At 43.1% G+C, this 17,987-nt stretch overlaps 1 protein-coding gene across 1 annotated transcript; it reads left to right on the top strand.

Moving 5' to 3' along the window:
• The first annotated feature begins 13,506 nt into the window (after nt 1-13,506).
• On the top strand, nt 13,507-17,030 carry LOC136230152 (uncharacterized). Its single transcript, XM_066019107.1, has 3 exons — nt 13,507-13,944; nt 14,458-15,746; nt 16,702-17,030. The coding sequence occupies exons 1-3, from the start codon at nt 13,624-13,626 to the stop codon at nt 16,913-16,915; spliced, it is 1,824 nt and encodes a 607-aa protein (XP_065875179.1). The 5' UTR covers nt 13,507-13,623; the 3' UTR covers nt 16,916-17,030.
• The last annotated feature ends 957 nt before the right edge of the window (nt 17,031-17,987 follow it).

Here is a 17,987-nt window from a genome sequence, read left to right as displayed (position 1 = left end):
TTCTTGCCGTAGGGTATTACATCTGGAACCAGTGGCGAATGGCTCAGCTATCTGGCTGGTCGCCGACAGATTTCGAGAAGTGGAAACGTGGGTACAACTTTTCAGCCGGAGAGCTAGCGGAGTTGGAGGCGATAACCGTGAATGTTGCTGTCGTAGGTGAGGGGTCCGGGTTGTGGGTTTTATTTTGCATGTGTTACGTGTGTTTGCATGAAATATATTGATCGTGTTGCCACATTTGTAGGTCCAGGTGATCCTCGCGTGAGTATGGACTTCGACCGGAATGAGTTTGGTGTTGGCCTGGAGACTGCGGAGGAAGCATTTGCCGGTGCATCAGGTTCCTTGGCCTCCTTCTCTTCGCTTGAGGATGCGAACCAAGTGGTTCAGAGCATGGGCGGGGTGCTTGCTACGCACGAGGATACTGATGTGACTAGTAACATACCGCAAGGTATGCCCGTGCTAGAAAGTGAGGTGAAGGAAGCTGCGGAGGTGATAGCTGCTGAACCGGAACAGGTCGAGAACCAGATTCAGGGAGTGCTTACCCGGAAGCGTAAGAAAGAGAAAGGTAAGTCAGTTGCTGGAATTGAAGGCGAGAAAGTATGTGCTGGTGATGATACTGTTGGGGCAAGCGACGGCTCTAAGCGCGCGTGTACTGATGGCGGGGCCGAGCTTTCAGCGGAGATGATGGATCGAGTAGGTGATCACCCAGAGATGATGAAAAGAATGGACACTAAGATTGCTAAGTTTCGGGAATACGTTATGGGTTTATCGGTGCACTCCAACATGGCAACGTCGGACCTTGCGCGGGCGATGGCTCGTGTTGCTAAGGTGCCCGGAGAAGTTCACCGAATGGACGGTGTGTCTAAAATGAACCTCGGTGTGGAAACTTTGTCGGCACTCGGTGTGGTAAGTTCTCTTGATATGCTCATTCAGGTTTGTTTTTAATGACCGTGTCCTGAGTTGTGCAGCTTTATGCAGGCCATTCAAAATGCTAACACGGTATTCGACATGTGTGTGAATGATGAGAATTTGTTTCGGGATATAGAGCAAGGTCTGCGGAATGTTGTGAAGGAGCTGGAAGCGGTGAATGGGAAGTTAGCCACCGCCGGAGAGTTGTTGGAGCGTCATGAGGGCGAGATCGCAGTGCTGACCGAGCAGCTTAAAGTGGAGACAGGAGGCCGAGTGGAGCTGTCGAAGAGGTTGGCACATGACGCTGAGGAGCTCCGTTCCTACAAGGTCTTGCTTAAGGTGGCCATCTTATGGACTCGTCGAGTGAAGGAGCAGGTCAACGAGAGAGCTAGGCGAGCAGTTTCATTGTCCGATGAGAATGAAAGACTCAAGCGAGAACTTGAGGTAGCTCGGAAAGAGGCTAACGATTTGCGTGCCTTCGCAGGACAATGCGAGGAGAAGCTGATTAAAATGGATCGGATGATGCTTATTGCTGCTGCTCACTCTGTCGGGTATGAGGTTCCTCCGGAGGTCATATTCTCTCCGAATGTGTATGATAAAGCTGCCCAGGCGAAAGCCGTAGAGTTTTGCGGGCGTTTTAAAAAGAAATAGTTGTAGATGGAGGTAGCCTGCTCCTTTTGTTTCTTTGATTCAAAGATGTAATAATTTTTTTGTATGGTTTGAATCTTTGGTGATCTTTTGGCAGCTAAGTTTGAACATCATTTTGCATGTTGATTTGATTTGAGATTTCGTGATGTGTTTGTCATGTCTTGTCTACTCTTGCTATAAATAGGAGTTGGTTTTTGTTTGTGTTCTTCGTTCATGGGGTGTTCTTGCTTTGTTCTTTTGTATTCTTAGGCGTTTGTTTATCCCTATTTTCGTGCGATGTCGCTTCGGGATATCGTGGATTCCGCTAAGGTACTTGAGGTGCAGAAACCGATCTCGGTGATGCCTCACCCTTATGTGTATTGTCCCCCAAGGGATGATCATGATCTTGACAGAAAGGTGCGATATGCCTCTCCGGTGTGGATGAATCGGGGTTTTTCGCGAAGAAGCCGAAATGGGGAAAGTGAGAGTTCCGCTCCCTATACTGGGTCTGCGATAGATTCGTGCGACGTGGTTGTCAGTGCCTTGTTCTTCAACTGAGAAGAAAGCTTGGTCGCAGGACGGGATTGGTTTTCTGAACCCTGACGAGACGGTCGTGCCCGTAACGAAACCGCATCCTGCATGGGTGAGGAGGCTTCTTACCGATGAGCTCGATAGAGTCATGGATCTTCCTCTTGAAACGGAAAACCGGTGTGTTGGATGCCATGCTTCGCCGACTCGTCCCTATGGACCGACGTTTGTCGATCCTTTGAAGCCTCGTAGTGTGGTCTTTCTTGAATTTTCTAGACAGGGCTTTCTGGGGCCTATTCCGGCCGATCCGGCGCATCGAGTGACGCACGTTGGGAAAGCCTGTCTGTATCATAGGCAGAATGAGCACAATACTGACGAATGTACTGATTTGCGGACAGTTGATAGGGGCATTTCGTCCCTATCTTTTAACGTGATTTACGGTTTAATTTTGGATTAAATAAATAAGTTTAATTGCAAAAATAGAATGTTTCAATAAAATAATGAAATAAAAATAAAATCCGTACTTTCGGTTAATTATCTTTATTTTTGATTAATTTAGAAAATAAAACGTCAAGCTAACTCGGCTCTCGAGAATTGTATTTCAAGTACGAGTGAGGAGCAAAAATCCACTGACATACGCGGGGCGTATCACCCTCCACGCGGGGCGTGGAACACCAAGTCAGAAATAATTGCTCAATCCGCAGGCACCACGTGGGACTTACCCACTACCACGCAGGGCGTCCTACCTTACACGCGGGGCGTATAAGCAATGATAAGCTCAATCATGAATGTCAGACTGCATGGTCTTCCAAGTCAACTGCTCTCACGCGGGGAATCCCAACCTACACGCGGGGCGTATATGGGAAGTTCTTCAATCTAAAGTTCCAGGGACTCACATACGTGAGGCGTCCGCTAGGCCATGCGAGGCGTAAAAGACACATTTCAAGCCATTAAATCTCAGGAGCTCAACCACACGGGGCGTACCCCAGTCTACGCGGGGCGTGGTTGAGACAACAAGATCTGAATTTGGTCCACATGCAGGAGATTTCTAATGGAATGGGTCAATACGTGGGGCATCCCCTACCATACGCGTGGCGTGTCATGGGAATTCTGCAGAAATAATGTATCTCCATGCTTGTATCTTGTGAACTTACAATTCTACCCTTAGCTTGATGTGTATAAATAAGAGTGACTAGCACTCATTTAGACATCTAGAATTTTATGTATTGAGCTTTGCTACATAGTTTTAGATTTTATTTTCAGATTTTACATAGCAAAACTCTATCACCTTGAGAGCTTGTTCGTTTATTCCGGCATTCCGTCAAAGTTCCGTTCCATCTCCGTTCACCAAGCTCGAGAGTTCCACCTCCAAGTCCTAAGAGACGGCCTTGAGTCCGGTTAGCTAGTTCCGATGGTGGATTCTTCCCTTTTCACTTGCTAATTAGCTTGTACTCTTCCTATGTACTAGGCTTGGTTGTATTCCATATTTACACTTTCCATATTTATAACATATGATTTACGATTTTTGTTTCTCCATACGTGTTAATGTTTGCTACTTGTTTTGATATTCGTAATTGATTATTGTGTAGGGGAACGCGATTTCCGACGCCATTCGGGCTATCTTTAGGGATTCATATAGGTGTTGCCTTACCGGAAGTGACGCATCAGAAACCGTAGAAATTGACAACCCACGGAACTTACGGGCCCTAATTTCTAATCCCAAGCATTAGACACGCCTTGACTAGGAACCACGTAGTCTAAGTACTTCACGGGTCGGTCACACTACACGTAATCGTCATTGCAAGAGTAAATCATTAACCGTATATATTGGGAGTCATTGTTTATCATATTTATAACTTATCATCATCCATATCACTTCGTGGAGTTTTCGTTATATAAATCTGTCTCACTTATAGTTAGGAGTAGTTTGTAGTTGTTTCCCAAATCAACTCAAAGTATTCACCGCTTAGATAACGTATAAAACCGAGTCGTTTAATACTTGTAGTTATAAATCCCGTGGATTCGATACCCGTCTTAACCGGATTATTACTTGATACGACGGGGTACACTTGCCCCTAAGTAGTAGCGTCTAGTAGAGATAGAGCATTTAGGAAGATCACAGCCGTAGTCATAACGAACTTATCATAATATATATTCATAAGCTCTACCTAGGCGCCGCACGCATCAACAGTACACCAGGCTTTAATGGATGCTGAGGCCATTCCTAATCCTGACTGTGCCAATGTATCGTTGTAGGAGATTGGACTATTTTGCGTTTTGTTTCTATGCTTTTGCGTAATCTTTTAAGTTGCGTTGTACTAGCGATTTCCTTTCATTTTTTCCAATCTTATGTAGTTTTGCTGTCTTCAATGAAAAGCTGCAAATTCGGTTTCCTTTGTTATTACTGCGACCAAAGCCGCAGATGATTTTTGGGGCGTGCGAAGAATTTTGACATGTTTCAGGATTTTGTCCAGAAAATCCGATCGAGGATCATATTACTTCCTTATGGATACGTAGCCAACTCGCTAAAGTGTGCGAGATGCTGTTTTAGTTGTGCGATTGCTGAGGCTTTCGAGATGCTCGGGAAGCCTTAGTATAACCTTCGATGTTATTTGAGCGGAGACCACATATGGTAGCGCGCTTCGTTAGTTAATCGGTAACAATATGGGATTGTTTGCGCGATTTGCTAAGAGGCGTTTTTGAGATGATCGAGAAGCCTAGGAATAATGTTCTGAGTTATTCAGTGTGAGAACCGTATCGGGTAGCTCGCTTCTTGGTTAATCGGTAACAACATGGGATTGTTTGCGCGATTTAAGAGGCGTTTCGAGATGATCGAGAAGCCTGGGAATAACGTTTTGAGTTATTCAGTGCGAGGACCGTATCGGGTAGCTCGCTTCTTGGTTAATCGGTAACAACATGGGGTTGTTTGCGCGATTTAAGAGGCGTTTTGAAATGATCGAGAAGCCTGGGAATAACGTTTTGAGTTATTCAGTGCGAGGACCGTATCGGGTAGCTCGCTTCTTGGTTAATCGGTAACAATATGGGATTGTTTGCGCGATTTAAGAGGCGTTTCGAGATGATCGAGAAGCCTGGGAATAACGTTTTGAGTTATTCAGTGCGAGGACCGTATCGGGTAGCTCGCTTCTTGGTTGAGATCATGTTGTCTATATCCCTTATCGCGTTTTCGTACAAGGTATTGTTAGTTTATTTCCCTTTTGATGAATTCTTTTAACCCTTTGCAGGGGTGACCCTTTATCCCAACTCGCTGCAGATCGAGAGGCGAAAGCTTTGGCGAGGAGGAAGAAACGGCTGGCGGAAGCAACCTCTTCTGCAGGGGCGAATCCAACTGTGGGGGCGTCTCCTTCTGTCGAGGCGACTTGTACTGCCCTTGTTTCCGTGCCGCCGGACCCCGTTTCTGAGGACCTTACATTAAATCGGAAACGGAAGAACAATGCGGATGTAGAGTCTTCTCGCCCTAAGAAGAAAAACACTTCTGCGGTCTTGCCTGTTGGTGGTACGCCTGTATCCTCCCCATCAAAGGAAAAGTACCACGCTTCCTTCCACGAGGTATTATAATTTGCCTTCTTTTCTCGTTTTCTTTATTTTCACGTTTCTCGGTTTCTTTATTTTCCGCCACATCGTATTCTCCTGACTCTTTTCCTTACGCATTCGCAGCCGATCCTCGATATGAGCGGATGGTGGACTAGAACCTTCGGTAAGGCTGTGAGCTTTTCCTGTAAGGACATTGTTTCTTCTATAGGCAATGTCCTTGGACGACTCCCATTTGCCTCTCGCATCCGCGAAAAGGTGCCGCTTCCAACTGCTATGGAGGGAATTGAGAAGCGTGCTATAGAGGTATACTGCTTTTGACTCACGTTCTATCTTTCAACTATACGCCTCCTTTTGATCTTCCATTCATGTGTCGCCCAATGTGCAGATTATCAATTTTGCGGAGGGTGCCCTCTGTAGGGATGCTGAAAGGGCGAGAGAGCTGGAAAACCTTGGTACTGAATTGGCGACTCAGAAGTCGCTCCTTGATGATGTCCAAGGCAAGGTAAAGTTTCTCGAGGATGCCTGTCAGAAAGCTGTCAGCGAGAGGGAGGAAGCTTTTAAATTACTCCAGGCTAAGTCCAATGAGCTTCAGAAGGCCGTTGATAATCTGAATTCGGCCAACGAAGCTTTGGAGATGCAAGAGAGGAAGGCGAAGGAGATCGTAGCTGAAGATAGCTCCCGCATCTACTGGTATGGAGAGCGGATCCATGCGGCCTATGAACATGAGCATCCAGAGCGCGTACTCAATCGCCCCAAAGTTTCCATTCCTGAAAAGGATTTAACTGAAAAATGGGACAAGTTGGAGGCGGAAGATGCTAACATGGATGAGGTACTTCTCCTTAACTGGCAGAGTTCCAATGTCTTTCCAATCAGCCGCGAGATCCCAAACCAGGATGTAGAAGAAGGTGCACCGCAGAATGTTTCTCACATCGAGCCAGAGGTACCTCGCTCTGATGCGATTACTGATCTTATTGTTGGGGATTCGCTTGAAGCAGATCACCCTAAAGAAGATGGGGAAGCCACTGGAGGCGAAGGGGGCAACAGGGGCGAAGAGGAAGAAACTGTAGTATAGTTTTATTCATATCTGAACTTTTGTATGTAACAAACTTTAAGCATATATTAACCGAGTGACTTTACTTTCTTCGCTTGCCGTTTTATTTACATGTGCAATTTCTATGGGGTTTCTATCCCTTGTTGCCTTAATGTCGGTTACTCTCGTATGCGACCCTTGCCTTTTGCCGACTTCATACTTGTAATTTTTCGTAGTTAGTTTTGTTTTCGTTAGGGTGGCCAGACCCTTTTCGCAATTTTAGAGTACTCGTTTATTCGCTTAATTTTATGTCTGCCTTGTAATTCTTAAACAATCATAAGGTTTGATCATAAGGTTTTGCGAATGATGCGTAATCATGCATCCGCCTTTCTTTTTGTAGGCAACACATTTATGTGTTTCTAGTATCAGTTGAGAAGGACATGCATTCAGCTGTTGCATATTAAATAATTGTAACCATTGAATATCTTTATTTAAAAATAAAAAACTTCACGTTACATGGATACATAAACTATGTGGGATCAAAGCCTCATTAAAACCTTTTATCAGAAAACCCAGTGGGAAAAAACTCATAAAAGGAAAAAGAGTACTCGTCATTTCCCTTAACTACTCAGCCTGTTTGTATTGGCGCAAGTTCTCTAGATTCCAGGTGCGCGGGAGCTTTTTCCCGCTCATTTCTTCTATTTCAAAGGTTGCCGGTCCCAATTTCTTGGATACCCTGTAAGGCCCAACCCAATTGACACCCAATTTTCCTTTGCCTTCTCTGGATTGTATTTTGTCCGCCTTTTTCAAGACCAAGTCTTTCTCGTTGATTATCACCTTTCGCACCCTTCTGTCATGATACTTTTTGATTCTATTGCGGTATACTGCCATTCGCATGTAAGCTTTTTCTCTTCGCTCCTTAACAGAATCCAATGCATCCTTAACATTGATAGGATTTTGGGTGGCGCAGTAATAAATCACCCTGTCTGTAGGTGACTTGACTTCAACAGGAAGAACTGCTTCGGCCCCATAAACCAGCGAGAAGGGTGTTTCGCCTGTCGCTGCTTTCACCGAAGTTCTGTATGCCCATAACATATGCGGTATCTCATCCACCCAACCCGTTTTCTTATCACCGAGTCGCTTCTTGATGCCCTGAATCATGGCTCTGTTGGTAACCTCTGTCATACCATTCGATTGGGGATGATTTACGGAGGAAAAATGATTCTTGATCCCCATGCTTTCGCAATATGCTTTGAATTTGACACAGTTGAACTGGGTACCATTATCGGTTATGAGCATTTGCGGGATTCCAAACTGCATGATAATGTTCTCTCGTAAGAACTCGATCATTCGCTCAGGCGTTTGAGCGGTTACTGCCTCTGCTTCTACCCATTTGCTGAAGTGGTCCACCGCGACCACCAAGTTCTTCCTTTTCCTTGTTGCTTCTGGGAATGGGCCCACTATATCGATCCCCCACGTCGCGAATGGCCACACCGTCATTATAGTGACTTGTTCGGCTCCAGGGACATGCTTTTCATTCGCATGGATTTGACAGCTGCGACATTCCGCTACCATTTTCTGGGAATCCTCCACCACCTTTGGCCAATAATATCCCATCAACTTGACTTTTCTTGCCAATGCTGCGGATGCCTCATGTGCACCACAAATTCCTACATGGAGTTCTCTCAGCACGTAATCTCCTTCGTTGCGGCTAATACATTTCAGCCATGGACATGTATACGATTTCCGGTACAAAGTCCCATCTCGAATTGAGTATCTCGCTGATTGCCCAATTAGCTTTCTGGCCAAACTTTTATCAACCGGCAAATCTCCATTTTCCAGATATTGGCGAATGGGCATCCGCCAATCTTCATCATCTTCTAGCTCTTCGATAACCATAATCTGGTCGGCTTCGAATGCTGGTGACGACCTTATTTCCAAATTACATGCTTTTTGGCTCCATGGGTCCCTACTTGCTGCCGCTTTTGCCAACTCGTCAGCCTTCTTATTCTGGCCCCTTGGAACATGCACCATCTCCCAGACGATTCCTTTATGTGTTAACTCCTATGTCAATCTACTAACAACCTGATGATATTTGACCAGATCTTCCTGTTTCACCAGATAATTCTTTGTGATCTGATTTATCATAAGCTTAGAGTCGCTATAGATTACCACTCTTTCTGGCATAAGCTCGTTAATCAATTTCAATCCGCATATCATTGCCTCATATTCTGCAGCATTGTTAGTAGTTTTGAATGTTAACTTTGCTGCATAGTACAGGCGAATAACGTCCGGACCTTTGATAACGACTCCCAGTCCAGCCCCATTTGCGGATAATGCTCCATCTGTGAACATACTCCACTCTTCTTTTTGTACTTTTGGACATTCGTTTTCATCCCACGTGAACTCATTCACGAAATCGGCAAGTACTTGACTTTTTAAAGTTGGTCTTCCTTCATAACGAATGTCGAATTCTCCCAAGCGAATTGACCATTCCATTAATCTTCCGGATGCGTCAGGTTTCTGCAATACCTTTTGCATTGGAATGCCAGTTCTCACAATAATAGTATGCGCCTGGAAGTATGGCTTTAACCTAGCCGCCGTGGTTATCACCGCGAGGGCCATTTTATCTAACCTCGAATATCGAAGTTCTGCATCCTTTAAGACTTTAATCACATAGTACACCGGATACTGTTGCCCTTCTTCTTCTCGCACCATTACGGTGCATATCGCCGTGCTGGTGACGGATACATAAAGAAATAAATCTTCTCCATCCACTGGCCTGCTCATCAAGGGCGGATAACATAGTAATCGCTTTATCCCCTCGAATGCTTCTTGACAATCCGGAGTCCACTCGAAGGACTTAGATTTTTTGATGGCATTGTAGAAAGGTAGACATCTTCTAGCAGAGCATGATATGAATCGCCCTAATGCCACCAACCGCCCATTGAGTCGTTGTACTTCTCTTATGCTCCTTGGAGTCTTCATCTCCATCACCGCCTTAACCTTCTCAGGATTCGCCTCAACTCCCTTGCCACTAACAATAAAACCCAGGAATTTTCCTGCTCTCGCTCCAAACGTGCATTTCTCCGGGTTTAATTTGAGGCCATATTTGATCAGTACTTCCAGAATTTCTTTAATATCCTGCGAATGATCTTGCATTTTTTTGCTTTTAATGATCATGTCATCTACATAAATCGAGAAGTTCTCACCTGATTTGTCTGAAAATATCTTGTTCATCATCCGCTGATATGTTGCTCCCGCATTTTTCAGTCCAAAGGGCATCACCTTGAAGCAATAAGTCGCCTGATGAGTTATGAATGACGTCTTGATCTCATCCGCTTTCTCCATTGGTATCTGGTGGTAACTGGATTTCACATCAGTGAATGACAAAGCTTCAAATCCCGCAGTCCCATCTACCAATATATCAATGTTAGGTAGCAGGTACATATCCTTCGGACATGCTTTATTCAAATCTTTGAAGTCTACACACATTCTGTATGTTCCATTTGGCTTTTTAACCAATACTACATTGGCTAGCCATTCTGGATAGGTGACCTCTCGGATTGCATCTGATTTTAGCAAATCTGCTACTGCTTTTTCAATCGCCTTCTGTCGTTCTGGCGCATGCCCCCTCTTCTTCTGCCGCACCGGGGTTGCACTTTTATCCACATTCAGTCGATGTGTTGCTATTTCTGGGCTTATCCCCTTCAGCACTTCATCTGGTGCGGCGAATGCCGACTCGCATTGGATCAACACGTCGGTAATGGCCTTCTTCATTTCTTCTGATAGTTCTGCTGCTATCCTTACTTTCTTGTCATCTGAAATGGCGAATAACTCTGTTTCTCCCAACGCCTCGGCTGGCAACTTCTCGTCAACTTTATCTTCTTCATCGGGCTTTTTTTCAAGCGATATTGTATAAGCTTGTTGAGATGTAAGCTGATCACCCTCAACAACCACTCGCCCTTGATGCGTTGGCAGGTGCAATGTCAAATGCTTCATCGAAATGAGCGACTCTGTTTCTGATAGAAACGGACGCCCCAGAATTATATTATAGGCCAACGGAAGATCCACAATTGCAAATTCCAGATCCCCTCTCCACTTTAGGTTCTTATCGCCCATTTCTGTCTCCAGCACAACCTGTCCACTGGTTTGAGATGATTGACCTCCAAAACCAATTACATCCATGAAAGTATGTTCTACTCGCTCATCATGAATCCCCAACTGGTTGAATGCAGTTCGAGTAACAACGTTGCAAGAACTGCCTGTATCTACAAGGACCCGCTTGATGTCCCATCCTTCAATGGCCACCGTGATCACCAACGCATCCGCATGCGGCTCCGTGATTCGCGCAAATGGATAATTGAGGGCATCCCCCCTACTTGTGTTGCTTTTTCGCTGTTCACGGTGAGATCTTTTTGTTGGGGGCTCATAGATTCCGCCAGCTATTACGTTAATCACTCCCTTTTTCTGCTTCTTTTCTGGTCTTGCTTCTGTTTCATGTGGGACTATTGTTTTCTCATCAGTCGCTTCTTTTCTAACAAATTGACTTAGCTTGCCTCTCTCGATCAGCTTTTCGATCTCCCTTTTCAATTCGTAGCAATCATTCGTATCATGACCATTCAATCTGTGGAACCTGCAGTATTTATTAGGATACCGCCCCAAACTGGTTCGACCTTTCGCCTCGGGAAACTGCACATCTTTCTTTAAGGGGTTCTTTTCAATCCAAAGTAACACCTCATGGCGAGTCGTGTTCAATGGTGTTTGATATCCCCCTCCTTGAAAGGAGCGATCACTTTTTCTGACAAAATTACCCTTGGATTGGGTTTGATTTTGATGGCGCCGATTGTCTGAAGTGGATCTAGCCGCATCTCTCTCTCGCCTGGTTTGAGCTCTATGCTCCCTGTTAACATCATCCACCTCCATGAATTCCTTTGCTATTTTCATTAGTTCGGCCACCGTACGTGGCTTATTGCGAATGATTTCCTCCCGCATGCTCCAGTCTGTAGTTCCATCTGCCATTATGTTGCGAATGCTCACGATATCTGGATTCTACAACCGCACCAGGATATCATTAAATGCCACGACAAATTCCCTCAGCGACGTGTAATTTCTCTGTTTGATCTCTTTTAGCTGTCTATCCGTTACGTCCGTTGCTTTACAACCTACAAACTTTGCACAGAAATCACGACTGTACTGAGTCCAGTTGTGAATGGATTCGGTGGGTAGAGATCGGAACCAGTCGGATGCTGCTCCACCCAAAGTGGTCGAGAACAATCGACAAATTATGCTCTCACTTGCTCCTGCAACATCCATTAACTCTCTATAGTTCCTGACATGCGCCTCAGGGTCAGAATTTGGATCCCCATAGTATTTAGGTATCGCCGGTGCTTTTATTCTGTGATCTGGAATAAATTCCCGCAACGATGGGGCAAAAGGCGAATCACTCTGCACCACTGCTCTCGCCCTAGGAGTGTACCCCATTCGCTCCATCATGTTTCGCAGTTGATCTTCCAATTCAGTATTGGGTTCCCGCCGAACTTCTTCCATCCGCTGCTGGTGAATTCTGGGTGATATCCACCTGCCATACTGTGTTGACACTTGTTCTCGTTGTGGGTCTAACCGTTGTCCAGTTATTGGATCAAAATTCCAAGTGTGCTCCCGCCCAGACATATTCGCTCCAGTTATGGGCTCCGTTTGTTGTAGCGGAAAAATTCCTTACATTCCTGACATCGGTTGGGATGCTTGCCAGGTCGGATGGATCGTCATATTAGGATCGTGGTGCGAGTAGTTGCCTGGATTGCTATGTGGTGTCATGCGACTACTCTGACCCACCCGAATTGTCTCTCGAGACGACTGCGGAAGCGTAGATATGGCAGGAATAGTTGATGGTTGTGTCGAGGTGACAACAGGTTCTGGAGGGGCAGCCGCCACGGCGGTATTGTGATCAGCGATTGCAGTTAATAAACTAATCATTCGATCTCCAGCCGCTTGGCTCATATTCGTAGCCAAGACCTGTCCTGCCATTTGCACGAACTCACTATTCGACATCTCCATCTCAGTTTGCACTTGGACCTCCAATAATGGACTCAACTGTCCTGAAGGATTCGACGAGCTGGGTATCACAGGCTGTGTACTCGCAGGCTACGAACTCACGGTCCGTGGACCTCTTGAGTTCATACTAGTTGATCTGGTTGTAACTCCGGTTGTTCGTGATGGTTCTGACATGTTCCTGGTGTACCTTTAACCAGATGTTGGTAAAAAAGCTCCACCTTCACCGCACCAATTGATAACTTGCCGAATTTGATTGGGTGATTCTCGTAGTAATAACCTGCAAAACAAAACCGGAGACAGGATCTCCGGGAAAACTCTCCGACGATCAAGTCAGTTTTATATGGAATTTAGTAAATCGATAGTCGTGTATATAGGAAAAGATGTGAAAAAAAACTACCTCTCTCCTAGCTTCCTTATTTCTTTTATAAGCACCTTTAGGTAACCGCCTTCGGCGGTTACTCCTCCTGTGCCATGTCCTCCACGTAGTCATGTACGTGGTCCCTTATAACCGTTTTCTCTGAATGGGTGGTTTTAGTGTATTTATTAGGATTCCGGGCTTTTCTTTATTAGGAGCTCATTCAACTTGAACCATGGGCTTAAGTTATCGTGGGTTGGGCCCGTGTTTTGGATTCGGCCCAATTGGCTTCGCGAATCATCATAAGAATTTGAATATTCAAGGCAAATAGAATTATGAAAAAGTAGTTTACGGTGAAAGTGAGGAAAATAAACGGTATAGCTTAGCTCCGCCTCGAAATGGACGGTGAAGAATAAACGGTAAGAATGGGTGTCGTTTTATAGTTGCTAAGAATCTAATCTAATCTAGGCTAGCGAGTGATCGATCGTCGTAAAAAAAGACAAGACAGCAGTATTGAATGAAATGGTATTTTTCCGCTTCTGTAAAAACCGTTCCGTAGCAAGAAGCAACAATGGCGTTCGAGGTACCCTACGATCAAATAAGGGAGCTTCAGATCTCACTGCGTAAAGAGGCTGCTCTCGAATCCTACAATCCGGATGACTCTCAACTTCCCGATTTACCCTCTTTTGAAGACGCAATTTCCCACCTTCACCCTTCTCCTCAATATCTTCTGTGCAACCACTGCAAGGGGAGCCTCATTCGGGGCATTAATTCTGTCTTCTGTATCTTTTGCGGTAGACAGCAGACCAAGGATGTTCCTCCTGACCCAATTAAGTTGACTTCTACTTCTGGTTACCGTTGGTTTCTTCACTCTCTTGACTTGGATGGATCGGTAAGATCGATTTTTCCATTTTAATTGCTTTTCCTTGCATTTTATTTCATGTTCCCTTACCTGTGTATCCTGGATTGATTTTTTGGGATTTTTAAATTTTGTTTGATTGGTAAAAATTGTGACTCTTTTTTACAAGTATTTTGGTGGTTTTGCAGATTGTATTTGTGTAATGAGTATAATTTGTGAACATGATTATCTGTCACTAAAAGTAGAATTTCTAGCTGATCTAAACTTGCTATTTTAGGCTTGTTGCTGCCTGAAAGTTAGCTTCCCGATTCTCATCTTATGATGAATAAGCTTAAGAACACTTACAATATCATTAAGTAGATGTTGTCTTGGGTTATTTGTGACTTTCCAGTCATGGATTTGGTTTCTTTTGGCGGTTTCACTTGCAATTTCTTATTTTGTAGTCCAAGATATGTTGTTTTCTTCGCTTCTTTTACTATACTTTTTGGATGGGTTTTGGGATTCCCAATACAAAACTTGTTTCTAAATGTAGCACACTGTTTATAGGAGCTTGTGGGGTCATCAATTGAAGTAAGTCAATCAAACAAAGGGCAGAATACACCGGAAATTGACCTTCCCTTGTGTGATCTTTTAGATTTAAAAATAAGATGGCCTTCTGAGCACAAGAGATCTGAAACTAGTATTTCAGAAAGGGAAAAAGTGCAGAAGTTAAGTAATCTGAATGTGGCTGGAGTTGATATTGACAACTTTTTCACTGAAACTAAGACCAGTCATTTCTCTCTATCTACTGATGAACAATTTACTACAAACAAACATGAAGATGGTACTGAAAGTAATGCTTTTCAAGGTCATGAAAATCTTAACTTATTTGAGAATGCTAAGCCTTCTGAGACAGTTGCAAGAACTGAGGAAGATATAAGTGGTGACTCCTGTTCTGGTTGGGAGGCTAATTTTCAATCTTCTGGCTATGGAACTCATATTCAGGAAAACAAATTATCTGATCCTTTTGTAGGATCTTCTTCTATTGATCTTTCTTCTCACATGGATGCTGTCTTTGGATCTGGAAAAGATCTATTTGATGAAAAAAGAGAAGGAAACATATCTTCTATATCCAATAAGAATGACTGGTTTAAAGATCCATGGAGTAGTTCCAACACTGAGAATCGGGATTATCAGTTTGAAGTTCCCCTAAGTAATAAGGACCAAGAAGCAATTGGAAAGACAATTGACTCTTCTTCCATGAATGCAGACTGGATTCAAGGTGATCAGTGGCAAATTGCAAACAGTGGTAGTGGGGCTGCTGATAATAGGATCATTGATGAAGGGGATGATTCAATTGATGAGTGGAACGATTTTACAAGTTCAGCTAATGCGAAAGGTCCTTCAAGTTATTCGAACCCCATGATGGCTTCCCAGGATGTTCAGTTTGAAGTGCCCATATATAAAAATGATCAAGAAGCGATAGGGAAAACAAATGACTATTATTCCAGGAATGCTGATTGGATTCAAGGAAATCAGTGGCAAAGCATGACCAGCGGTAGTGGGGCTACTGATAATAGGATCGCTGATGAAGATGATTCATTTAATGCTTGGAATGATTTTACAAGTTCAACTAGTGCTAAAGTTCCTTTTAGTAATTCATTGAAAGATGTTAATCATATTGTGCCATCTCTTGACCAGGCGTCAGAAATAAGCTTACTAGGTGGAAGTAGTATCTCAAAGCATGTTGATTTTGGTAGCTTTCAAGAACTGGATTTTTCCTCAACAACTTTGAACAAGCAACATAATTCAACAGAAACTATTAGTTTGGTTCCGGAAACTTTTGCTCCAGATAAGTAAGTACACTTAGGCTGTTAATTTTTATTCTTAACTAAGTCTAGATAACTTCTGCTCTAGCTTCTGAAGTATAAGCTGCACGTTTGGTTGAGGAACTGCATGGCTAAACTTGACATTCACGTCTAGCTTCCCCTCATAAAATATTATACAAGTAGTTAATACGAGTTTGAGAGATGCTATGAAATGCTTTTGATTCTTAGTACTTCCCGACTTCTGTTGTCTTGGCAGGTTAATATTCTTTGAGATTTTGATGTTGGAGAGTGAGAAACTATGTATAGTGTTAATCTATGTTGCAGGGAATCTCTTCTTTATCAACGTTTCTGCGTTTCGTATCCGTTTCAGTTTCTTTTCCGTTTCCTAGCTATAACTTTGTTAGAAATAACCTTTCCCGATGTCCGTTTCCGCTTCCGTTTCTGTTCCCGTGCAATATAGGTGTTAGTACACTTGAAAAAGATTAGAGCATTTTTAGATAGAGGTTGTGGGAAACCATGAGGGAAGTGGCTGGGGTTTTTCATAAGATGAGGTGGCTTAGTAGGATGAAGAAAAACATGTTGGAATTAGGAAGCTAGATTCAAGAACCTATTTGAAACTATAATGTGCATGAATCATTGAAGTAGAAGTTTCTAGATGGCTTTATTTCCAGGATTTCTGCACTGATTCATCATCAAATATAAAACAACTGAAATTAATCGTACACTTTACTTCTTAACTGGGTATCTGAGGGTAGAGAGTGGGTACATTTGTATCTTCTGGATGAACTTTTCTATTCATCATTTCAATTTTGAAATTGCCTTATCTGTTCTAATGGCATGTTTGCTGGTTGCTGGGTGTTTTGTTGGCCCTAAAACTTAATCCACATTGTATCAGTTGAATAAGTTTGGTTTAATCTCCCTTGTGTAAGCCATATTGCTTTTGAATAAAATCATTTATCATAGTATTTATTGCATCTTTCAGGATGAGTAGCATGAATGAACCTGGAGGGATGGCTGAAGAAGTTGACATAAGTGGAAATTTCTTGAATGGAATTGCAGAGTCTCAAACTGCTGGTATAGAGAGATTGATGTCACAGATGCACGATCTCTCCTTTATGCTAGAAAGCAATCTTTCAATACCGCAAAAGAGGGATCCAAAAAATATAGATACAGTTGGTCCGTTCTCTAAAAATTAAATTGTTTTATTTTTGTATGAGTGTGATATAATCTCTGTTTTGATGCATTATATTTGTATTCTTTAGGATTTGTTTTTTTTCCCCCATATGGTATTTTCTTCCTCTCATTTTATTATTCCTGTGGCTACCCTCATCTTTGTTCAAGTCATCATATATTCAGCATGAATGCCAAAAACTCGTCATTGATCACATTTTTTGTCCTTCAATTCAAACCATTTCAATAGAGATTTGATGACTTTAAACATTGAGGAAAGATCCCCCCCCTTCATCTGCATCCTATGCCTAGATTTTGCTATGAAAAAATCCACTTGACTGAATAAACTAGTTTAGCTCACAAAATAGCTACTTGTCAAAAGTTAAGAGCGCTGTGGCTCTTTGGAAGAAAAAAATAAATGGTGATGATGCTTATAAGCTGTCATATAAATTGAAAAGGAAAAAACACTTAGCTTAAGGAGAAGAGAAAAAAAAAAAGGTTCAGAACCATGTAACTGTCTCTACATTGATTGCTCAACCTTTTTCTTGGACAGTATAGTTTATACCACATATACAACTGTGTATCTGTTTTGTCACCTTGTGCTATTGTTTACTTTATCTTCAAGCGCGGGAGTTACTGCCTGAATGGCTATTGAACCGAGCCTGTTGTGTTGTAGAAATCAATCCACTTGACATATTTTGAAACAACTTGTTATAGCCTGAATGGCTATTTGTAGAAATCACTCTACTTGACACATTTTGAAACAACTTGTTATACAAGTCAGCGACTTCCGGATCATCCTGGAAAGGGTAATCCACAGAAAATCATTAAGGCTAATAGATAATTACCTCATCTTTACAACATATGGTAGAAGAAATTTCATGTTGTTATAAGGCGACAGCTTGAGCACATCCTGAGTGAACCTTGATGGAACAAGGCATGATAGAGTGTGTGTTTGGGAGAATGGGGGCAAAAACAGCTTAGTATTTGTAGTTAGTAGAAGCTTTTCATGTTTTCTACCCATTATTAGACATGTATGTTCAATTACAGAAAGTGCAATTGTGGTGTTTGAGAGTGATTAGAACTTACACTAATGGC

This window comes from Euphorbia lathyris, chromosome 5, assembly GCF_963576675.1.
Source record: "Euphorbia lathyris chromosome 5, ddEupLath1.1, whole genome shotgun sequence".
Classification (NCBI taxonomy): Eukaryota; Viridiplantae; Streptophyta; class Magnoliopsida; order Malpighiales; family Euphorbiaceae; genus Euphorbia; species Euphorbia lathyris.
This window is presented reverse-complemented; position numbering and strand designations above follow the sequence as displayed.

Coding starts and splice junctions, on each gene's coding strand:
- LOC136230152 (XM_066019107.1), top strand. CDS start 13,624: ATGGCGTTCGAGGTACCCTACGATCAAATAAGGGAGCTTCAGATCTCA. Junction 13,945..14,457: donor CTCTTGACTTGGATGGATCG/GTAAGATCGATT, acceptor CACTGTTTATAG/GAGCTTGTGGGGTCATCAAT. Junction 15,747..16,701: donor GAAACTTTTGCTCCAGATAA/GTAAGTACACTT, acceptor TGCATCTTTCAG/GATGAGTAGCATGAATGAAC.